The 22,032-nt window shown below is 38.9% G+C and overlaps 1 protein-coding gene across 1 annotated transcript in view; it reads right to left on the bottom strand.

The window, feature by feature from the left end:
• The window catches only part of LOC126188259 (replication factor C subunit 3), a 91,348-nt gene that overhangs the window by 61,853 nt on the left and 7,463 nt on the right, over positions 1-22,032 (bottom strand). The window contains exons 2-3 of the mRNA XM_049929824.1: positions 20,178-20,315; positions 2,174-2,339 (exon numbers count right to left, since the gene is read on the bottom strand). Coding sequence (XP_049785781.1) covers positions 2,174-2,339; positions 20,178-20,315 — 304 coding nt within the window. The remainder of the gene's footprint in view (positions 1-2,173; positions 2,340-20,177; positions 20,316-22,032) is intronic.

Raw genomic sequence — 22,032 nt, 5'->3', positions numbered from 1 at the left:
GCAACAGTACCACCAAAACAATAAGTGATCCATCTCAGAGATACCAGAGACCCTAACACTGAAAAACATTAAAAATATATTCACAAAAGGCCAGATAAAAAGAATGACACAGAATTTCCCTAAACAGCTATTCTAAATTCCTTACCAAAAGTGTACAAACAAAATACTCCCATAAGACCAACCACTAAATTCAGAAATGCCCCCCCCCCCCCCCCTCTCTCTCTCTCTCTCTCTCTCTCTCTCTCTCTCTCTCTCTCTCTCCCCTTCCCCCTCCCTCACACACACTACTAAAGAGGAATTAATATATGGAATCAAGGACATGGCTATTCCAGACACAGCAAGGCTTATATCATTTGATGTCACATCAATGCACATTTGTATTCCAACAGAATCAACATCATCCCATAAAGCAACATGGCCACACACACAAAACACACACTGATCAAACACCAACCATTCTCAGGTCTATAACGGCACAAAATTACTGTGTGTTCAACAAACAATTTCTTTTCCAACACAGACTGCCACTGGGATCACAGATTAGTGACCTCTTATCCAACAGATTCATGAACAATCTAGAGAACAAGATCAACAATTATTAATGGATAGATTGTTACTTTTCGTAAAGATAATGCATTGAGTTGCAGGCAGGCACAACAAAAAGACTGGTACCCACTAAGGTTTCAACCAAAGCTTTCTTCAGAAAGCGCGCGCGCGCGCACACACACACACACACACACACACACACACACACACACACACACACAAGGAAGCACACCTCTCAAGATGACTGTTATCTCTGGCCACTCCAATCAGCATGCAACCAAAACACATCGAACAGTAGCAATAATCCAGAGTGGTGAGGAGAAGGGGGAGAGATAGAAGGCTGCAGGAAGGGGACGAGGAGTCAGTGCTACAGGAACTAGAGGTGGCAGGACAGGGCTGCCTGGCAGGAGGCTGTAGGGAGGTAAGGGGTGAGTGAAAAAAGAAGTGAGAGGGAGAGGAGCAGAGAAGGGGAAGAGACCGGTCATAATAGTTGATATTCTACCTACTCCAGTCCGGTCACTAACATCACCTATCCCATCAAAGGCAGGGCTACCTGTGAAACTAGTACTTTGTAACTTTCCTGAATGTGCTTAAAGCTTGCTTGTTTGTGTGTCATTGGGTTGTTTGTTTGATTAAATGTGAGTGGTGGTGGTTTTGGTTGTGGGTTTTCTGTATCTTGTGAAATTGTGTGTGTTGTTTATTCTGTGTATGGTCAGATCCAGAAGATTCAATGTTTTGTCTGTTTATGTTTCTAACATGAAATTAATTTTTGGATGTGAATTTTTTTAATTTTTTTACCTGTTTTATGTGAGTATGTGGTTTGTCAGTCAGTCTTATTATGTCATTAACATAACGGTACCACTATATAACATTGTGTTTATTAAGATCTTGTTATCTAACAATAGAATGTCCAGCTTGGAATATCCATCTGAATGGAAGGAATGTAGGAAACAGACCAATTCATATCAGTGATCATGGGGATAGGAACCCATGATCTGGAAGGGCATCAGAAAACAGCAAGATTTTTTTAGATTGTAATGTTCTTAAATGTGACTCCCTCCACCCCCTCGTCAATTCCTTTTCTTTCATACTTCTGTTTTTTACAGTATGGCATCTGCAATTGAGGCATTTTCCTATGATTATATACTGTTAACGACTGTACGACTTAAATGAGCTTCCTTAAAGAGAAAGCTGTAGGTCCTGATTTCTTAACTAGATGGCAGTCTCTGTATATTTTTAAAATGTTATTTCATCTACATTCAATATGGGGTCTGTTATGTTTTCCAAATGAACGTGTTTACAGTCAGAATATGTAATTAAAATGCAGCAATCAAGACAATCATACATAATAACCCAAAAGTCAAAATATTGATGTATGCATTATATACTTTATTCTATTATTCTATTATGAAAGCACAAGATCATGGGATATTGCGGAGGCTTTTCTTCCAAAATAACTGGGTAAAGAGGAGTAAAATAGTTTCCTTCCTCTTACTCTCCATTGGAATGATTCAAAATCCTATACATAGTTCTGCAAGCTTGTGTAACTAAAGCCATATATACATGGTATTTTGCTTAGAAACTTGCAGTTCACAATCGCAATGAGTGAATGTATACTCTCACATACCTTTGAAATCCCTTAGTCCTTGCAAATCAAGCTGATGAGTCTGAGCTACTCCTTTAATCAGTTCTTGTATGACAACTCTATCATAAATTCCAACATCACATGGATTCACTTCAATGTGGTAATTACTGCTTAAAGTCATTAATTCAATTTTTTTATTTGATGGAGTCTGTGAATCAAAAAGATATATAACCTGAGGTGTTTAAAACAACTTGTGCATTACAACACACTTAACATTTCTTGTTACATCAGTAAATATAGCCTGTGAGATGCAAAAAGTGACAGATACAAATGGCGTTTTATCATCATCCTCTTGGAACAAATTACAAAAACAGATGACTTTAAATAAAATTACATACTACCTCCATGCTCGTCCTGCACTGACATCAGTTAATGTAATATCTTGAGGAGCAAACACTCAAATCTCTGTGTATTATGTAAACATGGCAAGGAAAACTTGTGTGTTTCTAGACTGACAGAGGTATAGGGATAAGAGGCAAGAAATTAATCATATATGTTACTTCAAGGATATAGCAAAGCATCACATCCCTTGGGATAAGAACTACTGTGGACGGTACTTCCTCAGTGTTCATCCCCTAAACCAATACAGAGGTTAACAGCATTATATGTTGTCAAAATGTTCACTTTCTACTCCAAAAACCTGAAACACAGCTGACAGTAGCTATTGCATCACCAGCTACTATCAGAGATATCAAACATTCATTCCAGTCTACATTTAGATCAATTCACAATATGTGCTGTCCAAAATACGATGTGTGATGCTGATCTTTAGTATAAGCAGAAGTCATCTAAATACAATCTTGATAAGACAATGAGTCCCACAATGGTTATGGTATCATTAATTGTTATCACAAAGAAAGTAGTGCTGAGTACTGATCCTGGTGGGAGAATGTTTCTTGGACATATTGATTCCTAAATGTCATGCTCACTCATGATCCAAATCAACCAAAGTAACAAAAGGTGCTGTATAAAAATGTGTAGACAGGCCTGAACATCATGCTATGTATGTGAGCAAAATGTTATAGGGTCATGTAGGTGTAAGAACAATGCAGTCAGACATTACCAGTGTACAAAGACAAGTCAGACTGGGTATTCTACATGCAGAAGATGGCTAATGGTCAGCCAGAATTCTCAAAAGCCACATTTAAATTGAGATAGAAGTTTTCTGGATTACTGGTGCCAATACCAGTTAACCATTCTTTCTAACAATTTGCACAAATTACCTATTAGACAAATTGTTCTTCATTATACCCTTCTTTTCACTGTTATTCCATAGGTGTCGTAGTATTTGATTGCATAAAGCTAAAATTCGGCTGCAAGTTCATTAAAAGGGCCACTTTAAGTTTCAAGGTGTTGACAATGATGGTCTGTAATTACTGAAAACAACATCTCTACAAGTTGTGCTTTTAAACAATGCAAAATCTAGGAGGGAATGAAACAATACTATGAAAAGGATAGTTGCTACTCACAACATAGCTGAGATGCTGAGTTGCCAGTAGGGACAACCAAAAGGCTGTCACAAAATGAGCTTTCGGCCAAGGCCTTTGCCGAACACACACCACACACACACACACACACACACACACACACACACACACACACACACAAAAGCATGCGCGCGCACACAACTCACACACACATGAGCACAGTCTCTGGCATCTGAAGCCAGAGCTGCGTTCGTTTGTGTGTGTGTGTTTTTATCTTATTTTGGGAAAGGCCTTGTTGGCCGAAAGCTCATTTTGTAACAGTCTTTTTGTTGTGCCTATCTGCAACTTAGCATCCGCTATATGGTGAGTAGCAACTACCCTTTTCAGAAAGTTGTGCTTTTAAAGTTCAATACTATCCAGGGGTCACTGCTAACATCTTCATTAGCTGTGCCACAGATATGTGCTGGCTAGAAGAACACTGAAAATGTATCAGGGCTCAGGAAGTATGTCAGTGAATGTGATGAGCAACCTAGTAGGTGAGATGTAGCACTCATTTCTTTTAATATGCCTTAATCCAGAATTGTTTTGGATATAACTGAACTGGTCATGGAGGGTTGATGTTCATTGCACTAGAACACCATTACAAGTTCTCTAAAGGCCTTAGTTATTTCTCCTGACTGCACTAATATGGGCTTCTGCCAGAGAAGATCAGAAAAAAAGGGTATAGTTGCATCTGTGGCACACATGGTCGCAATAGTAGCATCATGAACCAACTCCATGATTTCTTTCTCCTGGTTGATTTAAGAAATGCTTCAAATTAATTAATTAATTAATTAAAACACTTTCCTGTGTACTCAGACTCATGTGCAAAGATAAAACAGTCAGTACATTTTTACACAACCTGTGGAGGAATTACACTCATTAATTATTTTATTTGATGTTCATTGTCTTCTTCCACATCTTCCAGTGTTGGTATCTGAGCGAATAGGTCAGAGTCCATCATCACTTAACATTATTATTGGGTGGAGAATTGATTGTATCTTAATTGTCAACTGGTAGGCCAGATGCACAGGCACTGACGTACCAATATATTATTGAATGCAGTTTGAAAAGGTAATGTGAAATATAAGGCAAAGAATTATATCTATTACTTGCCATAACTTAACAACTCAAAGAATGCGCTCATAATTATATATGCTTTGAAACTGTTTGAGGAAAGATGCATAAATTTTGTAGCTGTCTGCATAAATTCCTGGAGGTGTAGACTACAACGGAGGAAAATTATGATCTAAAGAAGTACGTACCTCTACAGGTACATGCTTAACTTCTATCATCATGTGAAAGTCAGATAGCAGTTTTTGGTGACATAACTATAAACTCTTAGCTGGTTGAGTCAAATTCACATTTGCAGCGAAGAATAGTTATTACTAAAGAAATACCTCACAAGGTTTTTTAAAAAAAGTCTGTGAACTTTATTTCTATTATCCCACATCATACTATCTTCTTTAATATGCAGATGCTACAGAATGCTCTAGTGCCTATATTTTAATAAAGCTAAATTCTATCTGTGACACATACCCACAATTATGATGCACATGGGTTGTGGCTCTACACGAACACACTTAAAGTTTATATTTCACTCTAATTACGGGTGGGTCCATGCCATCATATTATGTCCCATAGTTGGACATGGATCTGTTGAACATCTTGTTAAATTGTAACAAATAAATAGAAACAATATCGCTATTCAAGACACTACCATATTAAATTAATGTAGCTGAGCTGTCACTAATTAAACAGTTTATAATACATTCAGTATATATTAAAGCTGGCAAGAGCAAATTTAAGTATTTATGAATTTATTTAAATACAGAAAGACGTTAAAAGTTCCAAGCTCCACATGCAAACTGTATTACATTGGAATCAATTATCTTCAAGCTCTGATGGGAGACAGCTGAAGTTCCCACAAGAGTTGAAGAAAACTAAGGGCTGCTAATCCAAAGAGTGAAAATAGTTCAGTTACACAACAATGTAACCAATATACTACAAATTTATTTGAAAATCTGAACTCCAAGCTGCATAAAGGAAGTATGCCCTCCCCAATACAATCAAACCTAGCCCTCTGCTTATTCTCCTGACAGCCATCAAACCACCACCCCAACTGCAGCTGCACTCACCCCTCCAGTGGCATACACAGCCAAGGGCATGATATTTGTAAACTGAACTTGCCCTATGTCCTACCAGACAAGATGTGTCTACCTCACCCTACTGCCATCCACAGCTCTTGCAGTACTAGTCGGCAAAAATGGAAAGAGATTACCCTAGTTTATGGGAGTGGTACATGTTAAAAGGCTGCTGAGATTTTAAATTTATTATCTACCCAATATTCCAACACATTAAGGCATTAGCAGTGTTCCTTCTTGCAGGGGGTTCCTCATTTGTCAGGTACTGGGAAATACAACTTCTGAAATTAGAACTAAGCAAAACACAATACACTGCTGACGACAGCCTTTGTTGATGTTACACAATAATAAATGACACAAAGCACATGAGTGAAACAGGAACTATGGTCAAGCTGGGGAGATGAACCAAGAGACCAGATCAAGGTGACAATGGAGGAGGTTCCGATGAATCTTATGAACGTCACCACAAGCCTGGCACCACTGATTTGCAGCTGTCGAGTAAGATATATCCACGCACCAAGTGAATAAAACAATGAGCACATGCTCGCAATATTGCTGTGTTCTGTTCAAGGTGATGAAAAACTAAACCGCTACTCACTGCAAGGTGGTAAATCACTGTAGCAATAAGTCCACGATGGGGGTGAAGCTGCAGCTGCTTATAAAAGCTCAGACTGAAAGGTAAGGATGTGGCAATGGCCAGAATTTTTTTGGGTCTTTTGGTGTCACACTCCTGTAAGCAGCCAACTCCAAACCATAGAACCATTGCCAATACAATGCAAGGGTAAGGTTCAAAACTCATCTGCTGATACATAGGAGCTGATCATTTCTTTTTGCCAACAGGGTTTTCCTACTCTGGCTCAGTTCTATTGCAGAAAGTTCGTTAATACTTTAAATTGTGACTGAATTTTCAAGAAACTCAAAATAAAATTATCTTGTGGCACTCCTTGGAAGGTTCAATGTGTTACAACGACAGGTGCATAAATTCAGTTCAGCGTCAGTTTGAAGAAAAATGCCAAAACATCTGATGGAAACTGCCTAGTAGCAAGTGCCTCCAGCCTTTTATCATGAACATCAAAACAGTTTTGTCATTTGCCACTATTCTCTTTGTAGCTGAAAATACCAGTAGCGCTGTACCTTCAAATCACAATGGATTTTTCTCATGTAACCAGGTAAAATCAAATAATACTAAATACTGTGAATATAGAAAATATTTACATGTGCTTGAAAATTACTTATCTGACAGCTATATGACATCAGGCTCGTTCCATGCCAAGTGGTCTAGAGGTTCCTGCATGAACATCACAAATTTTGATGAAATTTTGTATGAACAACCGCACATGTTCCCAATGAACATTGCTAATGTTTCACAGTCATTAATTCAGTACTTCAGAAGATATAGTCATTTGTTTGACCTAATAGCATAGCTATCCACAGTTTTTTAAATCTTCGCAAGTAAATGTAGGCTAAACCTGAAACTTTGCACGTATTAACTTACAAAAACAAGATGTTAGAGTATAAAATTTCATTCTCCTACTACTTTGCAACAGTTTACAAATTGAACGCAATGTTACATAGTTGAGTTTCGTATAGGAGGTGTAATTTCGAGTCTTAGTTACTGTAATCGTAAATTCAGGCAGATTGTAGCGCAGTCGTTAGGCATTTGTACAGGTTAGTTCACACATTCTTTGCATGTTTCCCTTGCGTTATCTAGGCACGGACTCGTGTTTCAGTAACTGTCGTTCAACATCAATTAGAATGGACAGGGACTGTGATTGCTGTGTTCGGATGAGGGCTGAGTTGGCATCCCTTCGCTCACAGCTGCAGGCAGCACTAACTTCGGTCACGCAGCTTGAGGCTGTTGCCAATGGGCACCACTGTGGGGAGCCGGACTTGGGTATCACGGGGATGTCAACCTTGTTCCGTCTGACCCCAGATCGGTCTGCCGCTGTGGTTGACCAGATTGCTGCCCGCAGTGGGGCTGAGCTCTCGCCTGTGGTTGATTGGGAGGTCGTTCCAAGGCGTGGCAGGCAGTGAAAGACGTCCCCGGAGGCTGATCAGAAAGCCTCTCCGGTGCATCTGACAAACAGGTTTCAGGTACTGCCTCTGGCTGAGCCAGATGCAGCTGCCTGCCCTGTTTCAGAGGATGATTCTCAGCCTTCAAGAACCGGGCAATCGCAGAGGGTGGGCTTATTGGTACTTGGGAGCTCCATTACCTCGGCGCGTAATGGGGCCCCTTAGGGATATGGCGGCTAAGGAGGGGAAGAAATCCAGTGTGCACTCCGTGTGCATTCCGGGTGGAGTCATTCCTGATGTGGAAAGGGTCCTTCCGGATGTCATGAAGAGCCCAGGGTGCAGCCAGCTGCGTGTGGTGGCACATGTCGGCACTAATGACGTGTGTCACTTTGGATCTGAGGAAATTCTCTCTGGATTCCAGCGGCTATCTGATTTGGTGAAGGCTGCCGGTCTTGCTTACGAGATGAAGGCAGAGCTCACCTTCTGCAGCATTGTTGACAGAACCGACTGCGGACCTTTGGTGCAGAGTCAGGTGGAGGGTATGAATCAGAGGCTCAGACGGTTTTGCGACCATGTTGGCTGCAGATTCCTTGACTTGCGGTGGGGTTTCAGGTTCCACTGAATAGGTCAGGAGTTCACTACACTCAGCTGGCGGCTATACGGGTAATGGAGGCTGTGTGACGTGGACTGGGCGGTTTTTTAGGACGTTAATAATTGGCTCCTTCTACCAACCCCCAGACTCCGATGATATAGTTGCTGAACAATTCAGAGAAAATATGAGTCTTGTGACAAATAAATACCCCACTCATACGGTTATAGTTGGTGGGGACTTCAACCTTCCCTCGATATGTTGGCAAAAATACTTGTTCAAAACCGGTGATAGGCAGAAAACATCTTCCGAGATTGTCCTAAATGCTTTTTCTGAAAATTATTTCGAGCAGTTAGTCCACGAACCCACGCGAATTGTAAATGGTTGCGAAAACAAACTTGACCTCTTAGCCACAAACAATCCAGAGCTAATAGAAAGCATCATGACTGATGCAGGGATTTGTGATCACAAGGTCGTTGTAGCTAGGCTCAATACCATTTCTTCCAAATCCACCAGAAACAAATGCAAAATAATTTTATTTAAAAAAGCGGATAAAGTGTCACTAGAAGCCTTCCTAAGAGACAATCTCCATTCCTTCCAAACTGACTATGCAAATGTAGACGAGATGTGGCTCAAATTCAAAGATATAGTAGCAACAGCAATTGAGAGATTCATACCTCATAAATTGGTAAGAGATGGAACTGATCCCTTATGGTACACATAACAGGTCCGAACGCTGTTGCAGAGACAACGGAAAAAGCATGCGAAGTTCAGAAGAATGCGAAATCCCAAAGATTGTCTAAAATTTACAGACTCGCGAAATTTGGCACGGACTTCAATGCGAGATGCCTTTAATAGGTTCCACAACGAAACATTGTCTCGAAATCTGGTAGAAAATCAGAAGAAATTCTGGTCGTATGTAAAGTACACAAGCGGCAAGACGCAGTCAACACCTTTGCTGCACAGTGCCGATGGTACTGTTACCGATGACTGTGCCGCTAAAGCGGGGTTATTGAACGCAGTTTTCTGAAATTCCTTCACCAGGGATGATGAATGGAATATTCCAGAATTTGAAACACGAACAGCTGCTAGCATAAGTTTCTTAGAAGTAGATACCTTAGGGGTTGCGATACGGGCGAGTCTTCTGGTCCAGATTGTATACCGATTAGGTTCCTTTCAGATTACGCTGATACAATAGCTCCCTACTTAGCAGTCATATACAACCGCTCGCTCACCGATAGATCTGTACCTACAGATTGGAAAATTGCGCAGGTCGCACCAGTGTTTAAGAAGGGTAGTAGGAGTAATCCATCGAACTACAGATGTATATCATTGACGTCGGTTTGCAGTAGGGTTTTGGAGCATATACTGTATTCAAACATTATGAATTACCTCGAAGGGAACGATCTATTGATACATAATCAGCATGGTTTCAAAAAACATCGTTCTTGTGCAACGCATCTAGCTCTTTATTCACACGAAGTAATGGTCGCTATCGACAGGGGATCTCAGGTTGATTCCGTATTTCTGGATTTCCGGAAAGCTTTTGACACCGTTCCTCACAAGCGACTTCTAATCAAGCTGCGGGCCTATGGGGTATCATCTCAGTTGTGCGACTGGATTCGTGATTTCCTGTCAGGAAGGTCACAGTTCATAGTAATAGACGGCAAACAATCCAGTAAAACTGCAGTGATATCAGGTGTTCCCCAGGGAAGCGTCCTGGGACCTCTGCTGTTTCTGATCTATATAAATGACCTGGGTGACAATCTGAGCAGTTCTCTTAGGTTGTTCGCAGATGATGCTGTAATTTACCGTCTAGTAAGGTCATCCAAAGACCAGTATCAGTTGCAAAGCAATTTAGAAAATATTGCTGTATGGTGTGGCAGGTGGCAGTTGACGCTAAATAACGAAAAGTGTGAGGTGATCCACATGAGTTCCAAAAGAAATCCATTACTTGATAAATAGTACAATGCTCAAGGCTGTCAATTCAACAAAGTACCTGGGTGTTAAAATTACGAACAACTTCAGTTGGAAAGACCACATAGATAATATTGTGGGGAAGGCGAGCCAAAGGTTGCGTTTCATTGGCAGGACACTTAGAAGATGCAACAAGTCCACTAAAGAGACAGCTTACACTACACTCGTTCGTCCTCTGTTAGAATATTGCTGCACGGTGTGGGATCCTTACCAAGTGGGATTGACGGAGGACATCGAAAGGGTGCAAAAAAGGGCAGCTCGTTTTGTATTATCACGTAACAGGGGAGAGAGTGTGGCAGCTATGATATGCGAGTTGGGATGGAAATCATTAAAGCAAAGACGTTTTTCATCGTGGCGAGATCTATTTACGAAATTTCAGTCACCAACTTTCTCTTCCGAATGCGAAAATATTTTGTTGAGCCCAACCTACATAGGTAGGAATGATCATCAAAATAAAATAAGAGAAATCAGAGCTCGAACAGAAAGGTTTAGGTGTTCGTTTTTCCGGCGCGCTGTTCGGGAGTGGACTGGTAGAGAGATAGTATGATTGTGGTTCGATGAACCCTCTGCCAAGCACTTAAATGTGAATTGCAGAGTAATCATGTAGATGTACCTCCTCATTAGTTACGTGCTCTACCGATCTCATCTTGAGCATCTTCTGTAACATCACATTTCAAAAGTTTCTGTTCTCCTCTTGTCTGAAATGTTTATCATTCATGTTCAGTTCCACACATGCCTACACTCTCTACAAATACTTTCAGAAAGGGCTTCTTGACGCTTAAATCTTTATTTGATGCTAACAAATTTCTCTTCTTAAAAAAAATCTTTTCTATCAATTGACAGTCTACATTTTATATCCTCTCCCTTCAACTATCAGTTATTTTGCTTCTCAAGTATCAAAACTCATCTACTATTTTAAGTGTCTTGTTTCCTAATCTAATTTAATTAGACTACATTCCATTATCCTCATTTTGCTTTTGTTGATGTTCATCTTGTATCCTCCTTTCAGGACACTACCCATTCTGTTCAACTACTCTTCCCAGTCCTCTGCTGTCTCTGACAGAATTACCATGTCATTGGCAAACCTCAAAGTTACTGAACTGATAGTTCAGTAATTTTCAAACCTGTCGGAATCTGCTTTCTTTGAAATCGGAATTAGTGTATTCTTCTTGAAGTCTGAGGGTATTTACCCTGTCTCATACATCTTGCTAACCAGATGGAAGAGTTTTGTCATGGCTGGCTCTCCCAAGGCTATCAGTAGTTCTAATGGAAGTTGTCTACTCCTGTGGCCTTGTTTCAACTAAGTCTTTCAGTGCTTTGTCAAATTCTTCATGTAGTATTATACCTCCCTTCTCATCTTCATCTACATCCCCTTCAATTTACATAAAACTGCCCTCACATACATCTTCCTTGTACAGATCCTCTATATACTCCTTCCACCTTTCTGCTTTCCGTTCTTTGCTTAGGACTGGTTTTCCATCTGAGCTCTTGATATTCGTACAGGTGGTTCTCTTTTCTACAAAGATCTCTTTAATTTTCCTGTAGGCAGCATCTATCTTACCCCTAGTGATACATGCTTTACATTCTTACATTTGTTCTCTAGCCATTCCCGCTTGGCCATTTTACACTTCCTTATGATTTCATTTTTTAGACATTTGTATTCCCTTTCATCTGCTTCATTTATTAAATTTTTATGTTTTCTCCTTTCATCAATTAAATTCAGTACCTTTTACGCATATCACCCTAGAAAACCTTTTTTTATTCCGCTGAAGATAGTGCAAAAAGTTGTGCAAGATGGTCTAGTTTTGTTCCTTTCAAGAAAAAATTGCCAGAGATATGTCTCTCAGTTGTAGAAAAGAGACAGGTGCACAGTTTGTAGCTGCACTGTGTGATCAAACAAATGACTGCAAGTTTTAAAGTCGTGAAAGTAAAACTTTACTAATGTTCTTTGAGAACATGCGGAAATGTTCACACAAAATTTCAGCAAAATCTGAGATGGTCACAAGGAAACTTTTTCTGAAATTAGACCACCTGGTATGGAATGGCCCATCTACAAATTTCAAACAAAATATACTGTCTCATTTATAAAAAATACATATAATAGATAAATACTAGAAAGTGGTTGCATTACTAACTTTTCTGATTATTAAACATTGTTTTCAGTTTCATTTTCTAGGAAACTGCACTTTGCTGTCTCATCCATTCACAAAGCTGGGTAATAAACTGAACTGAACTGTTGAATATGTTAACCAAAAAGCTCAGTTCTGTCCATGATGCTCTCATAAATCTCTATCACTATATTGATATGCACGCAGCATTGCTAGTACACTTTTCAGACTTTCATTCAGTACTGTTTTATGGCATAATCTTCTGGGGCAATGCAGCTCATGCTACACCAGTATTTATCCAACTGAAGTGTGCAAAATACTATATTATGTATATCTGTCACCTAAAAATTGGGCAGCGACCCTGGGATTTCTACACTTATGTGCCATCCCTAATGGTATTTGAGGTTTATAATATGAGAAAATTTATGATAAAACTGTGCAATTTATAGCTACAATACTAAATGTAAAAATATTTTCCATGTTGATTACGCATCTTCGTCTACGTTTCAGAACGATGTTATGTTTTCTGATGCAAGTCAGATTGATTGCAGTGCTCAATACCACTTCAACAACTCATCACCGAACTGTCACTTATCAACATAACCACGTGCTACAGCACGATCCGTAAGTCAGCACATCTAAGATTTTGCATTCACATTCATTGGCATCACTAACCCACCAGTAAACCCAACCTAACCTAAGCCTCAGGTTACATTACATTTCAGTTCGTCACAACCTGTGTTCCAAAAACTAATACAGATGCAAAAGAAATGTTGTCAACGTTCTGTTCTCTTTCTGTCTGCTAACAAATGACATCAAATGACAACTCATCATTACATTAAAGGATAAAGTCGACACTCGAAATCAGTACATTGATAACACCAAAAGTCTGTCACAGGTTAATTAACACAAGGCTGTAATAGAAGGTTGCATAAATTAGGTGGTTACATGAATGCAGTTCTGGATGACATGGACATTACTGAATACAAAATATCCCTCATAACGAGACAAAAGGTTAAGAAATCAAGATGCTGTTGCACAAAGTAATCAGACTATTTCAGTAGACTCGTATGCATGTCGTAATGTGCCAAGCCAACTTTCTTTGGATAATTACTTGTGAATACAGTAGCCTACTATGCCTATTTTCATTCACTGCTTTCATATGGCATCATATTTTGGGGTAATTCATCATTACGAGAAAAAGTATTCATTGCGCAAAAAAGGGGGATCAGTACAATAGCTGGAGCCCACCCAAGATCACCTTGCAGACATTTAAGAAACTCGGGATATTCACAGTACCTTTGCAATACATATCTTCACTTATGAAATTTATTCTTAAAAACCCATTCCAATTCAAAAATAATAGCTACAACACCAGAAGGAAGGATGATCTTCACTATTCTGGGCTAAATCTGACTTTGGCACAGAAATCTTTGTTCATTCACCAAATAGCATTAAAAGTCTGACAGATAGTCAACCAGCATTTAAAAGCAAATTAAAAGAATTTTGGAATCCTCCTACTCAACAGATGAATTTTTGGGTACGAAGTAGCAACTGAAAAAAAAGAAGAAGAAAAAACTGCATCTTGTAAAGAAAAATTATGTTAAAATGGCACATTCCACATCATTGCGAAAGTTTGTATTCATGATCTACTGGAACAACTTTTAATGTAATGTACAAGTAGTTGGTACATGGCATACACAGACGAATTGCAGCTCATCATTTCCATGGCTTCCATAGCTCAACTCAAAAGGAACTGTGAAGAAACACTGGTGCTGAAGCAGAGCTGCTGCACAGGCAACACAATGAAACACACAAATCTTGACAGGGAATTTGTGTAGGCTATAAACTCAAATTATCTGTCTCAATAATTGGTCACTCAAAGAACAAGTCTGTCAGTATTTTGACCTCTATCTTGTGCAAAAATAGATTCAAAATCACGTAGAAAATTGCCAGTATTGCCATAGTTCAGAGTCAGGTATTCGTCAACACAGTGAACCAGTCCTGACTTCTATTTGGAACCACTGCCTGGGCCAGGAAAGGTTCTGCTAAAGACGTAAGAGACCTGTGAGTATAGAACAATACCAACAGAAACTCAACTTATCTTAAAAATTTCTGCAAACAGAAAGCAGCAGAGCCATGTATTGGCTCTGGAAAGAAAACAGGGAAAGTGCAGACACTGTCTGAAGAGTTACTGAGCTGTGGAGATGAAATACAAAGAATTGTGGGCAAGTAACAGCAATGAATGTAGCTAAACAGGGCAGACAATAGAGGGTGTTCACTCCTATCAAACATTACAGAGCGAAGTAGGCTGAAAAAGATTGGTTCACTTCCTCTCTAGGCATAGATCCTACCATTTATATTGATAATAAAACTCACAGAAGAGAAAATAAGTGTTGTGTACTAATATAGGTACGTTGGAACATGCCATTTTCACAGGAATGCAGATTCTGATTCTTAACACTACATGTATACTATCACAACAATAACACAGAAAGTGCTGCATTCGAGAGATCCATGTGTAGTATTACAGGAAAGTACTCTCAGGCCTAACTTCAAGTATGCATAACTGTGAGACTGGCAACTCATTACTTCAGTGAAAACAATGCGTAAATGCAGCAGAGGGGGGGGGGGGGGGGGGGGGGGGGGGGAGCCTGGCACTGCAAGTATACAACAAAGTCAATGGTAACAGCTTACAAGAGACAAACGGCATTACTCTCACATAAATACATGCATACGATCTAAAGTGGAATATGCTCTTTCTGAACCTTGTCAAGCAGATACGCATGGTGGATATGCAGATAAACCGAATGGTATTTCTCGTGACTTTCCCTTAAGCCCAAGGAGACTGAGACTACAGTAGCTTGGAAGAAAGCAAAGAAGATTAGTGTTTAACATGCTGCCAACAATGAGGTCAAGGTCATTCAAGGCAAACCACAAGATTTGATTGGAGCAAGGTGGAGAATAAAATTGGAAGCATTCAACTCATCATTTATTGTAAGTGATTTAGAGTAACTACAGAAAACCTAAATTTCAATGGTTGGTCAGAGATTTGAACTGCCGTCCTCGTAAATGAAAGTCCATAGTGCTAACCACTGTGCCACTTTGCTTGGTATGCTTGCAAAATATTTTGTCATCTTCGCTGACAGCAAACTGCAGAAATAATGGGATTCCATGTGTAATCCAACTGATAGTTGAATGACAATCAGTCATTTTGATAAAGATTTAAAAATAAAAAATAGTCTATTATTAGATTCAAACCCGTGATCTTTTGCACATCAGGACTGCACATTCATCAGTGAACTACAGCATCATTTCATTGTGTAGTGTTCTATTTATGCCTCTATAGAATCAGCACCCATGGTCTAGGGGTTGCGTCTCTGATTAGCAATGAAAATGTCCTCAGTCTCGGGTTTGAACCCTGGCACTGCTTAAATTCTGAATACAAATCATCAGCAATGACAGCTGAAGGCTTCTGGCATAAGAAGTCTCCCTCATTCTCCCAACAGCCTGGTGAAAGAGTGCAGAGGAGCGGAAAGAAGTTCAAGCACTCTCTTGCCCTAAGATGAGAAATTGTCCCTAAAGGGCAGAAGAATCAGCAACGTCAAACCGCAAGACGATGAAGAAGGCAATGAAAACCACTGCATTACAGACACAAAACATGTATACACAGGACATGTGACTTGTAACTGAAAAGTGGCATGATGGTCTCTCCATCAGCAAAAGATTCTGGAATAGTACCCCATTCAGATCTCTGGGAGGGGACTGCTAAGAGGGAGGTGACCATGAGATAAAGATTTAATAACCAACACAACAATAATGTCTTTTTTGTAGTAGGGATGCTAGGCAATCAGAAAATGGAGCTGCTAAGGCTCGGAATAACAGGAGTAGGATTCGTTATGAATGGGAAGGTACGATAGAGTGAGATATACCATGAACAGTTCGGTGATAGGATTGTTCTCATCAGAATCGACAACAAACCAACACCAACAACAATACTTCAGATACACACGCAGATGTTGCAAACAGAAGATGAGGAGAGAAAGTTTATGAGGATGTTGAACAGATAATTCAGTAAATAAAGGGAGATGAATATATAATTGTCATGGGGGATTGGAATGAAGTTGTAGGGGAAAGAGTGGAAGAGAGAGAGATGGGAGAGTATGGGCTTGGTACTAGGAATGAGAGAAGAGCAAGACTAATTGAGTTCTGCAATAAATTTCAGATGGTAATAGCAAACACTCTATTCAGAACCACAAGAGGAGGGGTATACTGGGAAAAGGCTGGGAGATATAGCAAGATTTCAGTTGTATCGCATCAAGGTCGGGCTGAGATTCCAAAATCAGATACTGGATTGTAATGCATACCCAGGGCAAATGCAGACACTGATCACAATTTGATAGTGATGAAGAGTATGCTGAAGTTTAAGAGACTAGTCAGTAATAAACAATGCGTAAAAATGTGGATACTAGGCTACTAAGGAATGAAGATTTTCTGAGATTTTTTCTAAAGATACTGCGATAATGAATAGCTCAATAGGCAGTTCAGTTGAAGAGGAATGGACACCTGTAAAAAGGGTGGTCACAGAAGTTGGAGAGAAAACAACAGGTACAAGAAAGCTGACTGCAAAGAAACTATGTGTAACAGAAGAAGTACTTCAGTTGATCAACGAAAGAAGGAAGTACAAAAAGGTTCACGGAAATTCAGGAATACAGAAATACGAGTCTCTTAGGAATGAAATAAACAGAAAATGCGCAGAAGCTAAGGTGAAATGGCTACATGAAAATGTGAAGAAATAAAAAGAGAAATGTTAGTTGGAACCAATGATTCAGTATATGGAAAAGTCAAAACAACCATCAGTGAAATTAAAAGCAACGGTGGTAACATTAACAGGCCAGTGGGAATTCTGCTGTTAAATATTGAGGAGAGAGTGGATAGGTGGAGAGAACTCTATCAGGAAGAGAACTTATCTGATGGTGTGATAGAAGAAGAAACAGGAGTCGATATAGAAGAGATAGGTGATCCAGTATTAGAATCAGAATTTAGAATATCTTCGAAAGACTTAAAATCAAATAAGGCAGAAGCTATAGATAACATCCCATCAGAATTTCTAATATCATTGGGGGAAGTGACAACAAAACGATTATATCACATTGGTGTGTAGAATGTATGCATCTGGTGACATACCATCTGACTTTCGGAAAAACATCATCCACACAATTCCAATAAGGCCAGAGCTGACAAGTGTGAGAATTATCGCACAATCAACTTAACAGTAATGCAACCAAGTTGCTGACCACAATAATATACAGACGAATGAAAAAAAAAATTGAGGATGTGCTAGATAAAGATCAGTTTGACTTTAGGAAAGGAAAAGGCACAAGAGAGGTAATTCTGATGTTGCTGTTAATAATGGAAACAAGACTAAAGGAAAAACCAAGACACGTTCACAGGATTTGTCAACCTGGAAAAAGTGTTCAATAATGTAAAATGGTGCAAGACGTTCAGAATCCTGAGAAAGATAGGGATGATCTATAGAGAAAGGTGGATAATATACAATATCGACAAGAACCATGACCACGAGGGAAAAGTAAAAGTGGAGGACCAAGAACGAAGTGCATAGATTGAAAAAGGGTGTAAGATAGGGATGTTGTCTTTTGCCACTGCTGTTCAGTCTATACATCAAAGAAGCAATGACAAAAATAATTAAAAGTGAAACAGTACCAATGATAAGATTTGCTGATGATCCTTAGGGAAAGTGAAAAAGAATACAAGATGTGTTGAATGGAATGAACAGTCTAATGAGTACAGAATAAGGACTGAGACTAAATCAAAGAAAGACGAAAGAAATAAGGGTGGCAGAAGAGATAACAGCGAGAAACTGACCATCCTAAACTGTGATCATAAAGTAGATGAAGTTAAGGAATTCTGCTACCTAGGTGGCAAAATAGGGCATGATGTCGGAGCAAGGAGGAAATAAAAAGCAGACTAGCAATGGCAAAAAGGGCATTCTGGCCAAAGAGAAATCTGTTACTATCAAACATAGATCTTAATTTGAAGAAGAAATTTATGAGGGAGTATGTTTGGAGCACAGTACTGTATGGCAATAGACATGGACTGTGGCAAAACCGGAACAGAAGAGAATCAAAGCATTTGAGATATGGAGCTGCAGAAGAACGTTGAAAATTAGGTGGACTTATAAGGTAAGGAGTGAGGAGGTTCTCTGCAGAATCAGCAAAGAAAGGAATATATGGAAAACACTGACAAGAAGAAGGATCAGGATGATAGGACATCTGCTAAGACATCAAGAAATAGCTTCCAGGGCAATAGAGGGAGCTGTAGAGGATAAAAACTGAAGAGGAAGACAGAGGTTGGGATATATTCCACAAATAATTGAGGACGTAGGCTGGAAGTGCGACTCTGAGATGGAAAGGTTGGCACAGGAGAAGAGTTCGTGGCAGGCTGCCTTAAGCCAGTCAGATGACTGCTGACTTAAAAAAAAAGGATCAGTTGCAGCTATGACATGGTCTTCAAAAAGTTCAGTATCATGCAATGTTGTATGAAGCTTAACTACTGTAGGCTGATCTTTGTGATAATGATCAGGGCATGTTTGAGAACATTTTTTCCACACAAGCGCCTTATCATTTGCCGCCCCTCTCCTTCCCCCTTTTCCCCCATATAATTTCATCAATTGTGATATGCACTGTACACAGGTCTTGCAGTTGGACAAAACTGGTGCCCCTCTCAGCTTGGTGCCCCAAGCAGCTGCTACTAATTGTGGTTTCACATATAGAAATCTTGGAAGTTGTGGCGCCTTTGGCGAACGTCTCAGCTTGGTGCTCCAAACGGCATCTTTTGTCGCTTGGGCCTTATACCAGCACTGATAAAGATGATAACTGAATAGGTGAACGTCTTGTGTGAAAGGATCCAGGAGTGTTTGTCTAGAGCTGTGTATGAAAAGTGCGCATTTTGTTACCATTGTTTTAAGTGCATTTTTTTGTGTGGTTATCATGTCTGATGAAATGCGAAATAACAGGGCCAGACCCAGGGCTCAGGGTCCAAACATGTCAAAAAACCAGACCAGAAATTGGCAACAGCGAACAGTTCGGATGTGACGTTGGGCTCTCTGATTGGAGGAAGATAGCCTCAACAAATGAAAAATGAAATGTCAACCATCAAGTAATTTTAATCAGGCTATAGGTAACATGCTCTCTCTCTCTCTCTTTTTTTTTCCAACTGTTAGCATCTCATCAGTAAGTCACATGTTCTCCAGATCTGAGAGAAAAACTGATAGCTTTCCAAAGCAAGAACGTTACAGGCATTACTGTTCAAAATGATGACAAAATAAAATGGAACTGTGGCTACAGTGACTGCACACCATATCCACAAAATTAATTTTCTGACTGGACCATATACAAAAATAAAATAAGTACTGGCATACCGGCACATTCGTGATACCTTCCGTGAAACAAAGTCCAGTGCTGTGGACCACACAGTGTACATTACATGAGTTCCTTTCTTCAGAAATAGGGCCTACCACGGTATTTACGTGTCAGAGTTGCATACACGAATTACTGGATTCTTTCAGTATCTGCATACTCTGGTAATACCCACTTCCCTTGCATCTATACTATTAATACTGAAATAACAAGCAACACAAATATAATTAATGTGTGTAACTCAAAATACCATATAGCTTGACTGTTCCATCCTCAGTCTTTCAACTCCTGGTCCATAAAGCTCGTGAAGTAAACAATTAATGATTGTTCTCTTTCCAGAACCAGAGGGGCCATGAATAAGTAAATGTGGAAAATCTCCTGCCAGCACCTGCAAAAATTACAAATCAACTTTTAATTTATAGATTTCTATCCAAACACAAATTCATCAAAAATATTTTTTTAAAACAGGTAATTACAAAGGCTTGACAATCTTGCTATACGCATAAATACCAATGGAATCATTCCTGGTTATGAACACAACATTTGTACAATTGAAAGTGAAGTATTAAAGTGAAAATAAATCCCAAAAGTTACATTTTTTTGATATAGCTAGACCTTAATAGGAGCAACATACATCTAAGATTTAATAAATCAAGCTGTGTTCATTTATTACTAAAAAAAATAAAAAGTTAATGCTACACAGGTAACTCAGGAAAGTGAAGCTAATGCACATATATTGGAGTGTCTTTTAATATCTGTTGATTCTTCAGGATAAACAAACTTGTATTACTTACATAAAGTACAAGGGGAAGTATTTATGAAAATGTATCTGACATTAAATAAATTTACACTAACTAATACAAAATAAGGTATGTTCTGTTGTGTAGTGACAAATTTATGAATAAATGAAGAGCACTCCAAAAACTAATTTAGTTTAGAAGATTTAATTCCATTTCAGCAAATGCTAACCTTTTCTTAGAATGTAAAGGATGCATTACTTGGGAAATGTCACCTTTACTAGTAACATCTTTTTCTGAGCATACAAATTTATTTCCTACCCTCTTAATGAATTTAACTTTTTCGCATTCTTTACTAAAATATTGTTCAACAAATGTGTGTAAATGTTCTCATTCAGATTCTAGTTGAACACAACCCACTGACGAAAAGACAGTGAAAGGTTTGCATCATTGCAACTATTAATGAAGGAGTTTATGGGTGTTTCTTCTTGACCACTCTGATCTGTAATAGGTTTGAAATGGAAGTGTGAGCCAGCTTCTACAGGCAACAGGCATATTTCCCGATAGTGCTGACACTATGAAGCTGACGAGTGTTTGAGACATAATCCGTATCATTTCAGGCAGGGGGGTTACCTTCATAGTCTCAGATGTTATTGAATTTAGCATATGTTAAAATTCAGGAGTAAGAAAGAAACACATATTTTTTGTTTTCTCCAAAAAAAATCTTGCCTCCAGATGACACTGCAAATACCATTTTGAAGTTGCAAATTTTGGATTTTTTTTTTTAATGCTGTATCTCTGTAACAGTTCTAGATATTTGGTTACATTTTTTTTTTATTTGAAAGATAATTGCTTATTGATTACAATGGTATCCTCCATTTGGATATATCTGTCAATGTTCTTTTACTGTCACCTTTTGAATTTTTTAATAATTTGCAGAAAAAAATTTCTTTTTTTCAAAAATGCCTTTCCAGAAAAGTCAGATTATTATTCTGTTGATTAATGCCATGTAGTACTACAATCTCTGTAAAGGAGAGCTTCCACTTTTAAGTTGGACAGACTTTATTTTAAAAAATCATTCTTTTTAACTTTCAAGGGTAATGGATGTATTCACTGAAGTTGTTTCTTACTAGGCTAATTTCTTTGTTACAATGATTATTTCTATTGTCTTTGTTGCAGTTATTTGTTTTCACTTTCATTGTTGCAGATACTTCTTACACTTCATTGTAGTTTCTTGTCAGTTTCTTTGTCATGATTGTTCATTGCAGGTTTATGTTTTGTAGTTGTCCAATGCTAATTTGTTTACTGAAGAGGCTTCTAAGAAATCTGAGACCATCCAGTGAGTTCTGTGTTTTCATGAGGAATTTG

Source organism: Schistocerca cancellata, chromosome 5 (assembly GCF_023864275.1).
Source record: "Schistocerca cancellata isolate TAMUIC-IGC-003103 chromosome 5, iqSchCanc2.1, whole genome shotgun sequence".
NCBI lineage: Eukaryota > Metazoa > Arthropoda > Insecta > Orthoptera > Acrididae > Schistocerca > Schistocerca cancellata.
This window is presented reverse-complemented; position numbering and strand designations above follow the sequence as displayed.